At 40.9% G+C, this 16,774-nt stretch overlaps 1 protein-coding gene across 6 annotated transcripts in view; it reads right to left on the bottom strand.

Annotated features, from left to right (window-relative positions):
• Positions 1 to 9,078: 9,078 nt before the first annotated feature.
• Positions 9,079 to 16,774, bottom strand: part of TNFAIP8 (TNF alpha induced protein 8) — a 123,065-nt gene continuing 115,369 nt past the window's right edge. For all 6 annotated transcript variants that reach the window (XM_065546669.1, XM_005557581.4, XM_005557580.4 and 3 more), the window contains one exon: positions 9,079 to 10,732. In XM_065546669.1, coding sequence (XP_065402741.1) covers positions 10,167 to 10,732 — 566 coding nt within the window. In that variant the 3' untranslated portion in view covers positions 9,079 to 10,166. The remainder of the gene's footprint in view (positions 10,733 to 16,774) is intronic.

The following is a 16,774-nucleotide window of genomic DNA, read 5'->3' as shown; positions in this document are numbered from 1 at the left end:
ATTTTTACAACTTCTTATGAGTCTATAACAATTTTTTTAAGTTTAAAGGAAAAAGAAGAATCTTTGACCCTGTCCAATTTGAATTAGACCCACACCTGTTTATGAATGCCGCTCCCCTCAGGCAGGGCTGGAACTCCCCAACTCCTGTAGTTTAATGTGAAGCACGGTCAGCGGAAAACCCAAGTACATTTACAGAAAATACTCTCAAACGATAAGGGAAAGGAGCAACCAAACCATGCTTCTTAGACACTCTGGTTGATCTCTTGCTCCTTGGGCTTGCGATGATTTATGTGACGAGAACCACATCAACTTAGAACTTAAGGCTCTTTTCCTAAAATAGGAATCTTTATATATGAATGGGAAGATTTTCTTGGATGTTATGAGAACTAAACAGAGGAATTAAAGATGAGCTATTTAGGGAAAACAGATGTATTGAAATTACCATTGGAAAAAGACTGAAAAGTTTAGTTTGTCTTGAATTCCAAACTCAATTCTTGCTGACAGTAACCAGGAAGTCAGAGCCTCTTACCAGGACAGTAGCTTTCCCTTTCCTTAAACTGAAAGGAGTGGGGAGCCAACGTCCTGTTGGTGGGGTCGCTTCTTTTAGAGTCTGGGGGAGGGGAGTGGCAAGACGGAGTCTCGCTCTGTCGCCCAGGCTGGAGTGCAGTGGCGCGATTTCTGCTCACTACAAGCTCCACCTCCCAGGTTTACGCCATGCTCCCGCCTCAGCCTCCGGAGTAGCTGGGACTACAGGCGCCGGCCACCACGCCCGGCTCATTTTTTGTATTTTTTAGTAGAGACAGGGTTTCACCGTGTTAGCCAGGATGGTCTCGATCTCCTGACCTTGTGATCCGCCCGCCTCGGCCTCCCAAAGTGCTGGGATTACAGGCGTGAGCCACCGCGCCTGACCACATAGGGTAGGTTTTTAAGCAATCAGCCATGTTTATATTATTGTTCTTGGTTGAAATTACAGTTTAGTCAAGAGATGACAGTTTTTAAAACTAAAACTGAAGTTTTCAGTTTTTAGCCCATATTTTCGTAAAATTCTTTCATGAATTAGCAAGTGTCAGGAAGTCTTGTAATTCACTCAAAAAAGAGCCTTACACTCCAGCTCTCTGAATGTAAGGGAGAATGCAAAGAAAAAGATCCTTGTCTTGTCTGGAGCCCCAGGGAAAGCCACTAGGGATAAGATACAGCCTCAGCCCCACACTGCGCTTCCTCCTCAGGGCTGTGTTCCTGGGCTTGATCGCCAATCATCTGCCAGCAAGAGGACGGATTGTTTTGTTAATGTTTCTTCTGCAAGACTCAGGGAGCTCAGGGTAGTCACAGGGACAAGCCAACAGACAGAACCAAATGGTGAGCAGTACCCACTGAGATCTGGGTTGATGGCATGGCCAGTCACAGACTGAACCTCTTCAACCATGTACTTCCATGTCCTGGCCTGAGGGGTCAGGGGACACCCATATGCTTCACTGGGCACAAGGATATGAAGTCAGAGTTTATGCAGCTTCACAAATCAGGCTGCAATCTAATTTCTAGATAAATTGTTTTAAAATGTTAAAAGCATCTCTCATGTTGCTATTACTCAGATAGTCCCAAGAATCAGAATGTTAAATAAGATGTTACTTAAATGTTGATTAAAAATTAGTTGGGTGTGGTGGCAAGCGCCTAATGTCCTAGGAGGCTGAGGCAGGAGGATCGTTTGAGCCCAGGAGGCCAAGGCTGCAGTGAGCTACAATCACACCACTGTACTCTAGCCTGGGCGACAGAGCAAAACCCTGTTTTTTAACAAATCAAACCAAAAAAAGTGATTAAAATGTTATTTTACATTCTTCCATTCAGTAGAATTTATAATCTACATTTTGCCAGGGGCTTTTTATAACCATTATTATTTTGAATGAAAAAAAAAAACAACTTGTAAACTTTTTTTTTTTTTTTTGAGATAATTGTTTCACTCTGTGGCCCAGCCTGGAGTACAGTGGCAAGATCCTGGCTAACAGCAACCTCTGCCTCCCAGGCTCAAGTCATCCAAGCTATCCTCCCACTTCCACCTCCAGAGTAGCTGGGACTACAGGTGCACGTCACCACGCCCAGCTAATTTTTGTATTTTTAGTAGAGACAGGTTTTGCCATGTTGCCCAGGCTGGTCTTGAACTCCTGGGCTCAGGTGACTCGCCCACCTCCCAAAGTGCTGGGATTACAGGTGTGAGCCACTGGGCCCAGGCCCATTTTTTCTTTAACTTACACTATGTCTCATATACCACCTCCCCCACCTGCCCCCAACACACATACTTGCCATTGATTTTGAAAAAGAAATTGGTCACTACTTTGAACTTACTGCTTTTAAAATATCAGTTTAAAGCTCAAAACACTGTTTGAAAATTCTTACATCAGAAAGCCTATGCTGGGCTAAGAAAGCCTTTCTTAGGTTCATCTACATCACGGGAAGCCCCATTTGGTATTAAGTTACTTGTGCATTGTCAGCGTCCCCACCAGTCCATAAAGAACTAGGTGTCACTGCGTAGTTCCAGGGTACAGCCTGGCATTAGGCACATAGTAGCTGTTCAATCTTCATTTCTTAAATTATATACATTAACTTGTCAGGACTCTCACATGTTCACATGGACAAGAATGTATTTATTAACTACATTCAGGTGAGTCCACGCTTACTTTATATATTTGTTTCCAATTAAAAACAAACAATTGTCCTGAAGAACTCCAGACTCCCTGAGTATTCTGTCTTTGCTGGAGCCAAGAGGGTGGGAAACAATCATACGGCATCTAGTCTCCGAAGACGGCCTCAAAGAGCCATGCATCCCAGAATTCACACCCGTGTGTAGTTCCTCCCGTACTAAACCCAGGTTGAGCCTGTGTGCAGTAAAGGATTAACTCAACAGGACTGGGAAGTTCCAACCCTGCAAATTCCAAAGAAAGGACTGGCCCCTGACTAGATCTTGGGAGATAATCTCTAAGCCCTTGGAATACAGTGCTTGATAAGAATGCCTTTGTATACCTGGGGCTTGAGCCGTGACACATTGTTTATGCTAACAATGTGATTTATGATATTCACCTGGAGCTCTGGGCCATCCTGTTTCAGTTTGACTTCTGGAGGGGCTGTAGCCTGAGTAACTAAGGTTAGTCATGTGAGTGCTCCATGCCTCGTTAACAACCCTGGACACCAAGGCTCGGCTGAGCTTCCCTGGTTGGCAATATTTTGTACGTTGTCGCACATCATTGCTAGGAAAATTTTGTGTTATCTATAAAATTCTATGGTCGAGGACAGCTGGCAGCTTGCACCTTGGTCTCTCCTGGCCTCTGCCCTATGCGTCTTCTTCCTTTGCTGATTTTAATCTGCATCCTTTTGCTATAATAAACCGTAACTATGAGTATAATAGCTTTTCTGAGATCTCTGAGTCCTTCTAGAGAATCATCAAACCTGAGGGTGTTTGGGGACTCCAGTACAGCCTATGATTTGATTTAACCAGTAGAAAGAGGCAGAAATGATACTGTGCCTGTTCTGGGCATAAGCTTAAGAATGCCTGGAAACTTCTGCTCTTGCACTTTGGGGTGCTCTTAGTAAGTAGTCAGTAGAGACCATGGGGAGAGGAGAGGCCCAGTCATCCAGGTGTCCCAGCCAAATCTCCGTAAAACTCCAGTCCCAGCCATGATCTGACCACAACCACATGAGAGACCCCAAATCAGAGAACTGCCCAGGTGAGCCCCTTCAATCCACAGAATCATGAGGGGGAAGAAAATGGTTGTTGTTTTAAACCACTAAATTTTGGGGTGGCTTGTAATACAGCAGTGGATAACTAAAACCAGCATGAATAATCAAATGATTTAAGAGATTCAGAATTTAATTGGTTAAGAGATGATACATAAGTAGCTGCTAGAAATCATTACTTTCAACAACTCAACCGAAAACAATTTTCCTAAATTGAAAGTAAAAGACAATATTTTTCTTAAGGAGACTGGAATTGAACAAAATTCTCTCGGGCTGCTGAAGTCTGCTGCTTCATTGATTGTAGACTCAGGCTTCTTTTTGTTGCTGATTTGGAAACAGTGAAAGGCCACCAGTAAACAATACCTCACATAGGAATAGCCTTCAGGAGGCCTCAGAGCCTTCCATGCTTTTAAAAATTTTTATCTTTAAAATGAGAATACGAGGTAATTGCTTTTATGCAAGTTTCAGAGACAACGTGAGCGAGCTCCCTGGCAGGCAGAAGCTGGATGTCCTGGTTTCCTGACTGCTCCCACAAATGCCCTCTGTACCCTGCTGGGTTCCACCTGGCCACACTCCAGTGCCTCTCCCGGAGGAAGGCATGCCAAATTCCTGACACATGGCGTTTGAAAATACCATGGAACGTTTCCACTCGTGGATTTCACTATGTTCTCCAGTGAGTATTTTAGCAAGCTAAAAATGTGACTCCTCAGTCATGAGAACACCAAATCCATACGATTCGAAAACAGCAACAATGCTGGAACTTTGATCTAATTATCAGCAAGTCCTCTTCCAGGAGATTAAATGTCTTAGAATATTTTATAATTTGCTTAGCGGGTATTTATCCTTTAGTGAAAACCAGTGGTCTTCAAAGAGAGCAGCAAAAGATGCTGACAAGTCATTTAAATGGCTGAGTGGTTACTCTTGCTGGCCTAATAAAAGTCCATTTCTAGGAAGATGAAACCTGAGCTTCTTGTAAATCATCAATTATCCCAGATAATGGTAACAATATAGATATTTATACTCTGGGTTTTGATTTCCATGCCTTGTGTTTCAACTTCACATCAGGAAGGTTTTTAAAAATTTATTTATTTATTTATTTTGAGACGGAGTTTCTTTTTTTTTTTTTTTGAGATGAAGTCTCACTCTTGTTGCCCAGGCTGGAGTGCAATGGTGCCATCTTGGCTCCCTGCAACCTCTGTCTCCCAGGTTCAAGCGATTCTCCTGCCTCAGCCTCCCAAGTAGCTGGGATTACAGGCATGTGCCACTACACCTGGCTAATTTTGTACTTTTAGTAGAGATGCGGTTTCACCATGTTGGTCAGGCTGGTCTTGAACTCCTGACCTCAGATGCTCCACCCGCCTCAGCCTCCCAAAGTGCTGGGATTACAGGCGTGAGCCACCACACTCGGCCTGGCAGTTTTAAATGAATGAATTCATCTGTAAGCTTTTGAATGGAAAAATCAAAGTAGAAAGAAGCATATTGTCCTACATCATTTTACAAATCAAAACATACTTCAATTGTCTTTCTTGTGTTAAGAACAAACCCCAAGTGCCTGATCAGCTACTTTGTTTCCATGAGGGAGAAATACAGTTATGCAGCTGATGTCAGGGAAGGTGGAGAATTTCCTCAGCCACCCATGAAGAAAGATAAGGGGGCCCTTATCCACTGGCTGTCTAATCTTAGAAAGATCTCATGGAGATATGGTGGACGTAGAGCACAATCCTCTATCCCTGAAGAACATTTTCCAAAGCACAGATGTTTTCTCTTAATTGTGAATGCTGGCTGACTTGTCCATATCCTTTCTCAGGGCTCAGCAGATGGTACGATTTGGGACTGACTTGTTCCCTATAACGTGAGGCTGATGTTCTTTGCTATGTGGAAAACACATCTTTGGTGAGACAGAAATGAATCAATATTACACAAAAATGTTTCCATTTCTGGAATTTCCCTGAGATAAAAATATCTTTCTGGCTTTGGGTATACACAAGTGACCGTGAGGACGCTTAGTAAAAGAGAAAACAGATTTTCAAGACTTTGTGGTGATGGTGATTATATGGGATTATAAGTAAAGATTTTCCTGTTGTATCATTTTGGAAACAAAAAGTTGACTCATTTTCTGGTTAATGCTTCAATATTTTCATTAGGGAGTTTCTATAAAGTCTTTATCTGAATCACAGAAAGTACAGTTATTTCAGAGGTAGGATAAAATTTTATCTGTCATAAACAGCACTGCATACTAAAACCTGCTGAGTTTAACAAATCACCTAGAAGTCCAATGCTCAAGAATGCAATATATCAAGTAAAACACTGAAAAGTTCAACTATAATGCAAGTGTGGAAGTGCAAGATTGACTAAAACTTTTAAATATTATCATTTCTATTAATGCTAATTAAATTCATTTTATTGGAGTATTTTAAGTTCCTAGCAATTGAATAGCACTTTTTACTACAAATATTTCATCATTTGGATAAACATATTCTTTTATTTACCATTTGTCAGGTTTTGTATGCTAAACTGCAACTGCTTATATATGCTGATCAAGTATCTCAAGGATAAATTAAAACTCTTAGTAAAAATCCAACTGACTGGTACAGACCACAAAAAGTACTATTTTAAGCCTTTGGGGGCTTAAAAATTGTGTGTGTCTGTGTTTATTTACATGGTGGGAGAAAAAGAACCCTCCAGGTAATTGTGAATGGGACACTGTTATATAAGAGTTAAAAAAGCACTATTTCTGTACAATTGAAGTTCCTAACTCATGCTTTACTTTTTTTTTTTTTTTAGGCTTTTGCAATTTTTATTGTGGAGATGTATTTATATTGTTAGTTTCAGGATATCTCAGGCAGAGTTTTGCTTGTTGACCAGGCTGGAGTGCAGTGGTGCAATCTCGGCTCACTGCAACCTCTGCCTCCCAGGTTCCAGCGATTCTCCTGTCCAAGTAGCTGGGATTACAGGTGCCCGCTACCACATCTGGCTAATTTTGTGTATTTTTAGTAGCAATGGGGTTTCACCACATTGGCCAGGCTGGTCTCGAACTCCTCACCTCAAGTGATCCTCCCACCTCGGCCTCTCAAAGTTCTGGGCTTACAGGTGTGAGCCACTGCACCCACCCCATGCTTTAGTCTTAAACTAATTTTGAGTTGTACATGAAAGGCCTAATAATCAGAAAAAGACTATTTTTTAACTTACCTGCTCAAATATTTTGAACCTCCGAATCTGGAAAATAATATTGAAGTTTGAAACTGATGCCATGCCAACTCTGGGGAGCACAGTACTGAACTGCTGCTTCCTTGTCTTGGTGAATGCACATCGAGTGCCTTGTCATCCTCTGAACCCACCACCGCTAGGGACTGCTATGGGGGAGGAGCTCACTGCACCTCAGAAGTCAATGTTCAAAGTCACTGTGATGACCTGGAAGTGAAGTTCCACAAGAGACACAAAGCTGAGGCACAAGATGCCCCCAAGGTGGGAGTCATGTTGAAAACTTGGAAAAATGTCTTTGTACAAAATCTACGCAGCTTTAGAGAACAGGCCAGACCTGTGCTGACTTAGGTACTGCCTAAAATGTCACTATATGAGGAACCATTTCAGTAGCATACTACCCACGCTTCTCTGAGCCAAGGATGTTCCTAGCATTGCCTTTAGTCTTATCTTTAAGTGAAAATAAGGTTTTATACATATTCCGGCTGGGACACCTCGGGCACATGTGACCTCAGGAAATTCCTTAACTTCTCTTCCCTTAATTTCCTTATCTATAAAATGGTGAAGATTATGGCAGGAATTAAATGAGTTAATGTGCCTGGCACATAATACAAACTCTGTTAGCTGTCCATTAGTATTTTCATCCACTTATCATATCCACTCATAATTTTTGCAGAGAAACCATCAGCACAAAATAAAACCAATTACAACCCAATTTTTTTCAAAATGTGAAGAGAAACCATTTTATAAAAAGGTTCATAGGACTCCCCAAATTAATATAAACTTGGCGCAGATTTATATACCCTAAGCACATGGAGATTCTTCCCAGCTCCCACACTCCTTGCCACCCTAAATGCTCAAGGGGAGTCCTATTGTATTAGAAATGAACTTGCTAATCACAACTTTGGACCTGATCCTTCCAAGGCATGCTTTTCAGGCACAGGACTGGTAAGGAGATGGGTCCCCTCCAGAAAATGCTGAGAAATGGTAGCAAACAGAATTCCCTTCTTCGGTCTACTCCTCACTGCCTTCCCTCTGTGGGAGATGAAGCATTGCTCCCCGCATGCCATGCACATTTGATTGCTAGCTTGCTGGCACAACCCTATGATCCAGTGTGTCCAGATAGATCCAGATTTCTCCCTCCGTACGTTTTCTCTCTCTGGTTGGTCCTGTCTATAGCTAGAGATGAGCAAGAAGCATCCATCGGCTGCTCGGCCCTTCATTTCCCATACCTCTGCTGAGTGAGATCTGGAGAAAAGATCTCCAGTCAGTAGCTGACACCCCCCATCACATTCTCAGCCTTCACATGTGAGAAAAACAGCTAATCAAGGAACACTACTGAATTCCATTTATAAGCCACTTAGCAAGTTATGAAGCTAGAAGGGTCATTTCTGTGGTCACTGTGTTAATGTTACAATATACACTGATCACCTACTGGCTCTAGGAAGTGAGAATGATACTTTCAGTTCAAATCTTAGTGTCAGGATTTAATATCAAACAGGAAGAAACTCTACACCTTTGCTGCTTGTCTTAGCCAAACAAATGAGGGTGTCAGAGAAACTGACCACCCCCTGTAGGCTGAAATGGGTTAGAGCAGATCTCAACTTCTGGAATTTTTAGTTGTGGAACCTTTCCTGGTAAACTATTATTTTAACATCAATACTCTGGAAGGCAGGCAAATTTAAGACAAGAGAGTACACTAAATCACAGACAGAGTGGCTCGCACCTGTAATCCCAACACTTTGGGAGGCCGAGGCAGGCAGATCACTTGAGGTCAGGAGTCCAAGACCAGCCTGGGCAACATGGTGAAACCCCATCTCGACTAATAATACAAAAATTAGCCGGGTGTGGTGGTGCATGCCTGTAATCCCAGCTACTTAGGAGGCAGAGGCAGGAGAATCGCTTGTAGCTGGGAGGCAGAGGTTGCGGTGAGCCAAAATTGTGCCACTACACTCTAGCCCAGACGACAGAGCGAGACTCAAAAAAAATCATAGACACAGTGACAATGGAAATATTTATTGCTGCTGGTTGGGTCTGTCATTTCCTAGAGGACATAGCTGGCCAGCAGATTTTCATTTCTTTTTTACAAAATAAGCAAATGCCTACTTTATTATTTACACACAGAAAATTATATAGAAACACCACACAAACTGCTTGAAATGCAAATATTTTTTGGTTTACTCATCAAAGTAAAAAATAACAAAAACCTTATCAGTTAAATAAAAAAGTGACATTCTTTTTCAAACCTTCTTAAACACTGAAATGCATTCATTTTTGTGCTCATGTTCTTTAGCAACATCATTTCTCCCCTTTTGCCCCTCCTTCCCCTAAATTGTTTCAATGAGTTCATCTGTAAAATGAAGATTGTCATCTTTCTTAATGCTACTTACTTTTTATTATCTCAGTATCAAGACCAATCTAGATTTTGTCTCTTACATATGAAATGGATGTAAAAAATGAAAAATTCACCAGCACATTTTAAGATAACATAAAAGAAGCCCTAAGCAAGCACTTCAAGGCAATGACACACCATTACATTTCTGAAAAATTTAAATATCATTGGTACTTAAAAGTAGAACTCAATTCCAGAAGCATATTCTTATATTGGACATTATTCATAATAGATCATATACTTCATTTCCACAGTACTGATTTCAGATAAGCCATTTTTTTGTTTGTTTGTTTGTTTTTTGTCGAGGATTGACTACCTCAGACTTAAATCTTGAATGTCAATGACTCAATCTTTAACAAAACAGTCAGCTGTAAGCTGTAGACATGAAAATTGAATTGTTTCAAAAGGAGCAATGATAGCAAGAGAAAGTTCTTGGCATTTTAAGAAAAGTACGTATACATAGCAAGAAATGAAAGTAAATCAAAATACATAGCTTTGTACATGTTAGAAATATCCAATGTGCCACCAACACAACAATTGCCCTATAAAAAAGTCCTCAGGTCTGGAGCTATCTGTATTTTTCTTTGTGTAACTACATTTGCATTACCCAACCACATATCTCTCCCATGGTCTGTTACCCGTTTGGAAGCTTTTAACCAGAATTTTTGGCAATATGCTTTTCTTCAAATAAAACAAGCCTTCAAATAAATCATTATGTCTGACAACTGAATTGGGCAAAGTCTTTCTGAAATATGTGTAATCTTTAGAAAATTCTTCTTTTTTCCTTCATAAATCAGCAGTGCTCCATCTTCAAATCAATCACGATCAGTCACAATCTTAACTCATGCGCTCATATGTTCTCTTCATCCAACATTTTGTTGATACCATCACATAGTTTTTGTAAGTGAGGTTTAAAATTCCCAAAAGGATTATACAAGGCAGCCAAAAAGTCACAATCTGAAAAATGATCAAAGACATTATTAACCCGTCCATGTGACTTGGCAGTGAGGTGACGCTGAATGATTTGGTGCAGCATCTCTCTGCATTCATTTAACAGCCTGGATAACACATTCCGGTCAAAGGTATAATCCACCTGGTGGAAACTGACCACGGTCATAGCAAGTTGATGAACTTTCTTCTTAAATTTCTCCATCAGTGCTAGCTCATCTTGATTAAACTGATTATTCCTGTAAAGAATGGCCAGCTTGATGACCGTCTTGATAAGGTTCTTGATGATCTTCTCTGCCTCCTTCTTGTTTTGGGTGTACTCCCTGGTCACTCTGTAGAGCTCATCCAGCACCTCACTACTCGTGTCATCTATTAAGGTGGTGGCAATGGATTTGGACACCATTTTACCCAAGATCTTCTTTTGTGCCTGAACGGCCAGGTTTTTGGAATTAAAGACATCTGTGGCCACTAAAAAAATAAGAGAGAGGAAAAGAATTAACAATTTGTAGATATCAGCAAGCGAAGCGAACTAAAAACAGGTATTAGGGAGCACTTTTTTCCCTCATTTTCCCACCATTTGTGGTTTGTCTTCCATCTACTGACATTAGTCTCTGTTCAGAAAAGAATTTTTGGCTGGGTGGAGTAGCTCACGCCTGTAATCCCAACACTTTGGGAGGCCGGGGTGGGCGGACCACTTGAGATCAGGAGTTTGAGACCAGCCTGGCCAACATGGGCATGGTGGCAGGAGCCTATAATCCCAGCTACTCAGGAGGCTGAGGCAGAAGAATTGCTTGAACCCAGGAGGTGGAGGTTGCAGTGAGCTGAGATTGCTCTACTGCACTCCAGCCTGGGTGACACAGCAAGACTCTGTCTCAAAACAAACAAAAAATACAAAATCAGCTCTACACCTGTCATCTGGGCAACAGCAACCAGAAGCGATTTAAAAGAAATTCATTTAAATGGAAGAAGAACAAATGGCAAAGCCATAATACTGAGTAAAATGGCAGATTAAGCAAATCAAAAGGAGAGCCTTGTTTTATAATCCAGTTGCAAAAAGTCAAATTTCCCAAGACATTGGCCAGTGCCTACCAATGTGGCTGTCCTAAGTACCTTGAATTTCAACCTCCAAAAGTCGAGTGTTGGAAAGAAGTGCTCCTTGGAGAGCTCATTGTCACTTGCTATTTCTGATGAATGGCCATTGTTTGCTTTACATTTTTATACATTTTGGAGAAATGACCTTTTTCATGAGCTAATGAAATGTGCTACATGAAAAATATACTTTGAAAAAGCTGTTGCTTAGAGTTTACTTTTGGAATTATAACTTCTGACAGATGTTTACAATATACATAATAATGGCTGTACATATTAAATATTAAAGAGATACTATATGTAATCTTCCTAGCTTAGAGCTGGTCAAGGGAAAATGCTCAATAAATGTTTATTCTCCAAACCAAGTTTACTTCTTTCTACCACAATTTTCCCCACTCCATGCAGGTAGCAATCTTTTTTTTTTTTTGAGATGGAGTTTCGCTCTTTTTGCCCAGGCTGGAGTGCAATGGCATGATCTTGGTTCACTGCAACCTCCACCTCCCCGGTTCAAGTGATTCTCACACCTTGGTCTCCAGAGTAGCTGGAATTACAGGCGCCCTCCACCATGCCTGACTAATTTTGTATTTTCAGTAGAGACGGGATTTCACCAGGTTGGCCAGGCTGGTCTCTAACTCCTGACCTCAGGTGATCTGCCCACCTGGGCCTCCCAAAGTGCTGGGATTACAGGCATGAGCCACTGCACCTGGCCCATGTGGCAATCTTTAAACTACTCCTCTACAACAGTGCTTTCTCCTGCTTCTCCTAAGGCTTAAGAACTGCAGTTCTTTGGGTGTCTACTCCAACTCTGAGTCGAGTGGCAACTGTTCTCTCCATATATGCCGGTGTTTAAGCCTAGGCCTGGGTGTCGGAAAGCAATCATTTGGTAATGAAAGATTACAAAGTTTAAAAATACAGATACATACAAATGACTCAAGGCATCAATGATTATATAAGATTATTTCTAGTTTGGATGGGCTGGCATCATTAGGAAGCAAAAAGGCAGCTGCTTCAAAATCCAGACTGGGAGGACATATAAGAAGAGTGACCCCCTTAATCCAGAACTGCCATGTTGGATTTAAAATTGGGGAAAGGTGGGGTGTGGTGGTTCACACCTGCAATCCCAGGACTTTGGTAGACCAAGGTAGTGAGAGGATCGCTTGAGCCCAGGAGTTTGACACCAGCCTCAGCAACATAGTGAAACCCCATCGCAACAAAAAGCTACAAATAAAAAAAAAAAATTAGCCAGGTGTGGTGGCGTGCACCTGTAGTCCAGTTACTAGGGAGGTGGAGGTGGGAGAATCATCTGAGCCTGGGAAGTTGAGGCTGCAGTGAGCCTTGATTGTACCACTGCACTCCAGGCTGGGCAACAGAGTGAGACCCTGTCTCAGAAAAAAATTAAATTAAAATTCAGTAAAATTGAGGAGAAGAAGAACCAAATCAGATTTGAAATTTGGACCAAAGTAGTTCGTCTTATATAGTAGAGGTAGCTGCAAAATGGTTCCTTATGACCCGAACATCAATTAGAAATACACAGCGCCATCCACAGTGCCATCCACTGAAAGAATGTCTTCACTGATTGAGAAAGGGTCCCCTCACAAATGTCGAAATTTACACTTCTGAAACATGAACTGAAACTGCAGAAGAACTAAAATATATTTTGAAAAAGAGAAGGAAAGTGAAAATGTGTGAGAAACAGCCAACTTTATGTAGAAGTTTCCATCATTTAATGTTTTATGTTTTTATCATTTAAGCAGAAGTCTGTTTCTATTTCTATTCTTCAATTATTTGCAAAAGAATATAAAGATTAACTCACACTAAAGAATTTATGTCAAAAGAAATGGCACCCACGTCGCTAACAGTACCACATTAAAACCAGGGACCATATTTCATCTCAGAACTCCTGATATAGACCTTGAAAAAAATCAATAAACTTGATTTATATAGGGATACCCAACCATTTTCAGCTACACAGCAAATAAGTAGGATTTCAGTAATATATTTCATATAAAGGTGAAATGTTATTGTGTTTTTAATGTTTTAGAACATGGCACAGTCTACAAATATCTTACCTGGGATTTACTACAAGTCTATCAGTTGGACATACTTTATGTTGTGAAATATTGAAACCAGAGGGAGAGATATTCATAAGATTTCTCCTTTATCCAAGGCTGGACTTTCACGTTTGCACCTCTTCTCAGCTACTTTTCTGATTAAATCTCAATATTCCATTTAACTTCAAACATGGAAAACAAAAACTCTATGACACAGCACTTCAACTTCCTGCAAGACAGTGTGTAAAAGGCAAATCTACTGCCAACTAAGCAAGATCATTCCCTGTTTACTGGTAATCAAGTATGAATCAAGATAGAGAAGTTGATCTCTGAGGCTTTCATATTTGTCCTAGAGGAACTTCAAACCCCCTTCCAGAAACAGCAGCTGTGTCACACTTTCCTTTTATTCTTTGGGTTATTCCAGTAAAGTTGTCTTTTTAAATGAGGTTGAAGCTCTTTGTCCCCCTCCACCATCTGAAGCTCTTTCTCCCCCTCCACCAAGAAGACATGCATAAGTAGATTTATTTTCCAGCATTAGAGAAAGCTTTTTTGAGCCAATTGGGGCTTGTGGCTGAGAGTCTCTGGCCAGGGATGTGTGGTCTGTGCTCATGAAGTATGTTTCTTTTTCTTGCAAATTAACTGCTGTTAGTCATTCCTGTTCAGGCTCATTTGTCAGTTCCACATGCTCTACCAGATCCCTTAAAAGTCTGGTGTATCTCAGAGCTAGTCCTAGACCAAGTTTTTCTCCTTCAGTCTATCCTCACCCCTGTGTGATCTCATCCACTCCCACAGCTTCAGATACCACCCAGGTGCCAGTGACTCCTACAGCTATAACTCAGCCCTGACCTCTTTTCTGGACTCATTTTGTAAATACATTCAAGATTTTTCTTTTCCTTGGCTATTTTGCAGGCATCTCAAAAGTACCATATGCAAAACTGATCTTTGATTCTCTCCCGCCTCCCTACTAAGTGCTCCTTTTTCGCTCTTTATGATCTCAATTAACAGCATCCCCTCCAACCTTTTGCTCAATCAAATCAGAGACTTAGGGATCATCCACCATACCATTCTCTCCCTTACCCAGTCCATTATTAAGTTCTTTCTGTTCCACCTTCCTCCCGCATTTCTCTGAATTCTATCCATTTCCCTCCATCTCCATGGACAGCAGCCTAGTCCAAACCCCTTTTAATCTATTTTCACATATCAGCCAGTTTCAAGAAATGAAATTTGCAAATGGGGCCAGGCGCAGTGGCTCATGCCTGTAATCCCAGCACTTTAGGACGATAAGGTGGGAGGATCACTTGAGCCCAGGAGTTCGAGACCAGCCTGGGCAACATAGCAAGACCCTGTGTCTACAAAAAAACTTTTAAAAAATTAGCTGGGCATGTAGTCCTATGTACTCAGGAGACTGAGGTGGGAGGACTGCTTAAGCCCAGGAGCTCAAGGCTACACAGCGGCAGTGAACTATAATCACACCACTGTACTCCAACCTGGGCGACACAGCAAGACCCTGTCTCAAAAAAGAAAAGGAAAAAAAAAGATGCTTCACTTAAGTTCTTTGCTAACTATCGCACCTCCTTGTTCCTTAAATCCTCATCATTTGCCTACATTTTTATTGCCTGCTTCTCCCTACTGGGATTTAAACTCTGAGAGCAAAAATTCTGTGTATCATGTTCACTGTGTCATCTTGCAGGCCTAGAAAGTGGCTGGTCCAGAAGCAGAAATCAATTTCCCCTATCTCGTCCACAATATAGTTAAATACTTCTCTATGAAAACATGTTGGCCTGTAAAACGAGAGTTGTAAATACATTAGTGGATGTTATTATTTGTTGTATTAAAAGGTAGAGAAATAGGTATTTGTTTTACCTCATTAAACATGTGGTTTTTCTTCCCTCTAAGTGCACTCCAGAGTATGATTTCTCTTACTGATCAACCAATTCTTTTAAAGAGGAGAGATCTGTTGTACACAATGGGAAAACATCCAAGGACAATAATGCAAATATTTAGAGTAAAAGCAAGGTGTAGTTCTGACTTGAACTGCAGTAGGAGATTAAATACAGGCCCACCTCTGCTTCTGGCTGAATCTATGTTTAAACATGTGCCAGAGGGATAGACCTAATGCATGTCCTGGGAAGCAACTAAGATGTAAACAGGAGATGTTTCCGAAGGAGAAAGTGCTGAAAATATTCATTCGGTTTTTTGCCTCTTAAGATGAATTCACTTGTGTTTGGAAACAGACATGTAAAGTGTTCATTAATGAAGAATAATGCTGTATTAAAAAAAAAACAACATACAAAGCGTTACCACCACATTAGAACTGTTTAAGACTGTTTTCTAGAAATAAGGTGTACATGCTATTTTACATTACTTATCTTACCTCCCTCCCTCTCTGTCTCTGTATCTCCTCCCTTGGCCGTTTCAGCAACATTTGCTATAAGGCAAAGTGATATCTAGGGAATTCTGGCTTTAGCATCAAAATTATAAAGTTAGACATAAATATGATAAAAATATACTGACCCAAATATGCAAGAAAAAATGTGCTCAGAAGGAGAAAAGAGAAAAGTCCTTTGATATTAATACCTATAGTTTTATGAAAATTAACAAAAATGCCTCATAACGTAACTACTCCCACTAAGAATTTTCTAATAAAGTACTTAAATCATTTTCTTTACATTCTTACCAGTAAATACATAATTATTTCCCCTCAAATCTATTATACTTGGGACTCTTTAACAGTGATGACAACAGATGTACATATATTACAAATTCTTGCCTAGTTAAAATTGGATCCAGGGGTCTAATATTAGGAAGGATAGAAAAGATAGTAATTTGGAAAGCATGTTCTTTAAATAAATATGTAAAACCTTAGCTCTCTTGCATCTAAATAATTCTAAATCTAATGGGACTTAGTAAAAAGTCAGCTTTGGTGATAAGAAAGCGGCCAGAACAAACCATGAACCATGAACCCTGTCATAAGAAGTCAGCAGGCTAAGAGTCGACCTCCCTACATGGAGATTTGGCAGTGCTCCAGAGAAGAGCAAGGAATGCTGGGATTGGCTAGTGATGTGTCAGTGTCACCAGCTTTCACACTCAAAATCCCAAAGTCAGAAATTCAACAGCACAGAGAAGAAACAACAGATGGAAAAAGAGAGGGAGAAGAAAGGAAGGGAGGGAGGGAGAGAGGGAGGGAGCCCCAGTAGAAGCAGCACAGATATGAACTCTAAAGGGGGCTGCCCTGGAAGGGTCAGAAGCAACGACCACGGCAGCAAGCTGTTGGCAATCTTATCATCTAGAGAGAGAAGACAAGTGCCAGGCACCTTAATCCCAAAACTGGCCTTATGCCACACAGATGGAGGCTGTCACACAGAACACA

The sequence above is a fragment of the Macaca fascicularis genome, chromosome 6, assembly GCF_037993035.2.
Source record: "Macaca fascicularis isolate 582-1 chromosome 6, T2T-MFA8v1.1".
In the NCBI taxonomy this organism is placed as follows: Eukaryota; Metazoa; Chordata; class Mammalia; order Primates; family Cercopithecidae; genus Macaca; species Macaca fascicularis.
This window is presented reverse-complemented; position numbering and strand designations above follow the sequence as displayed.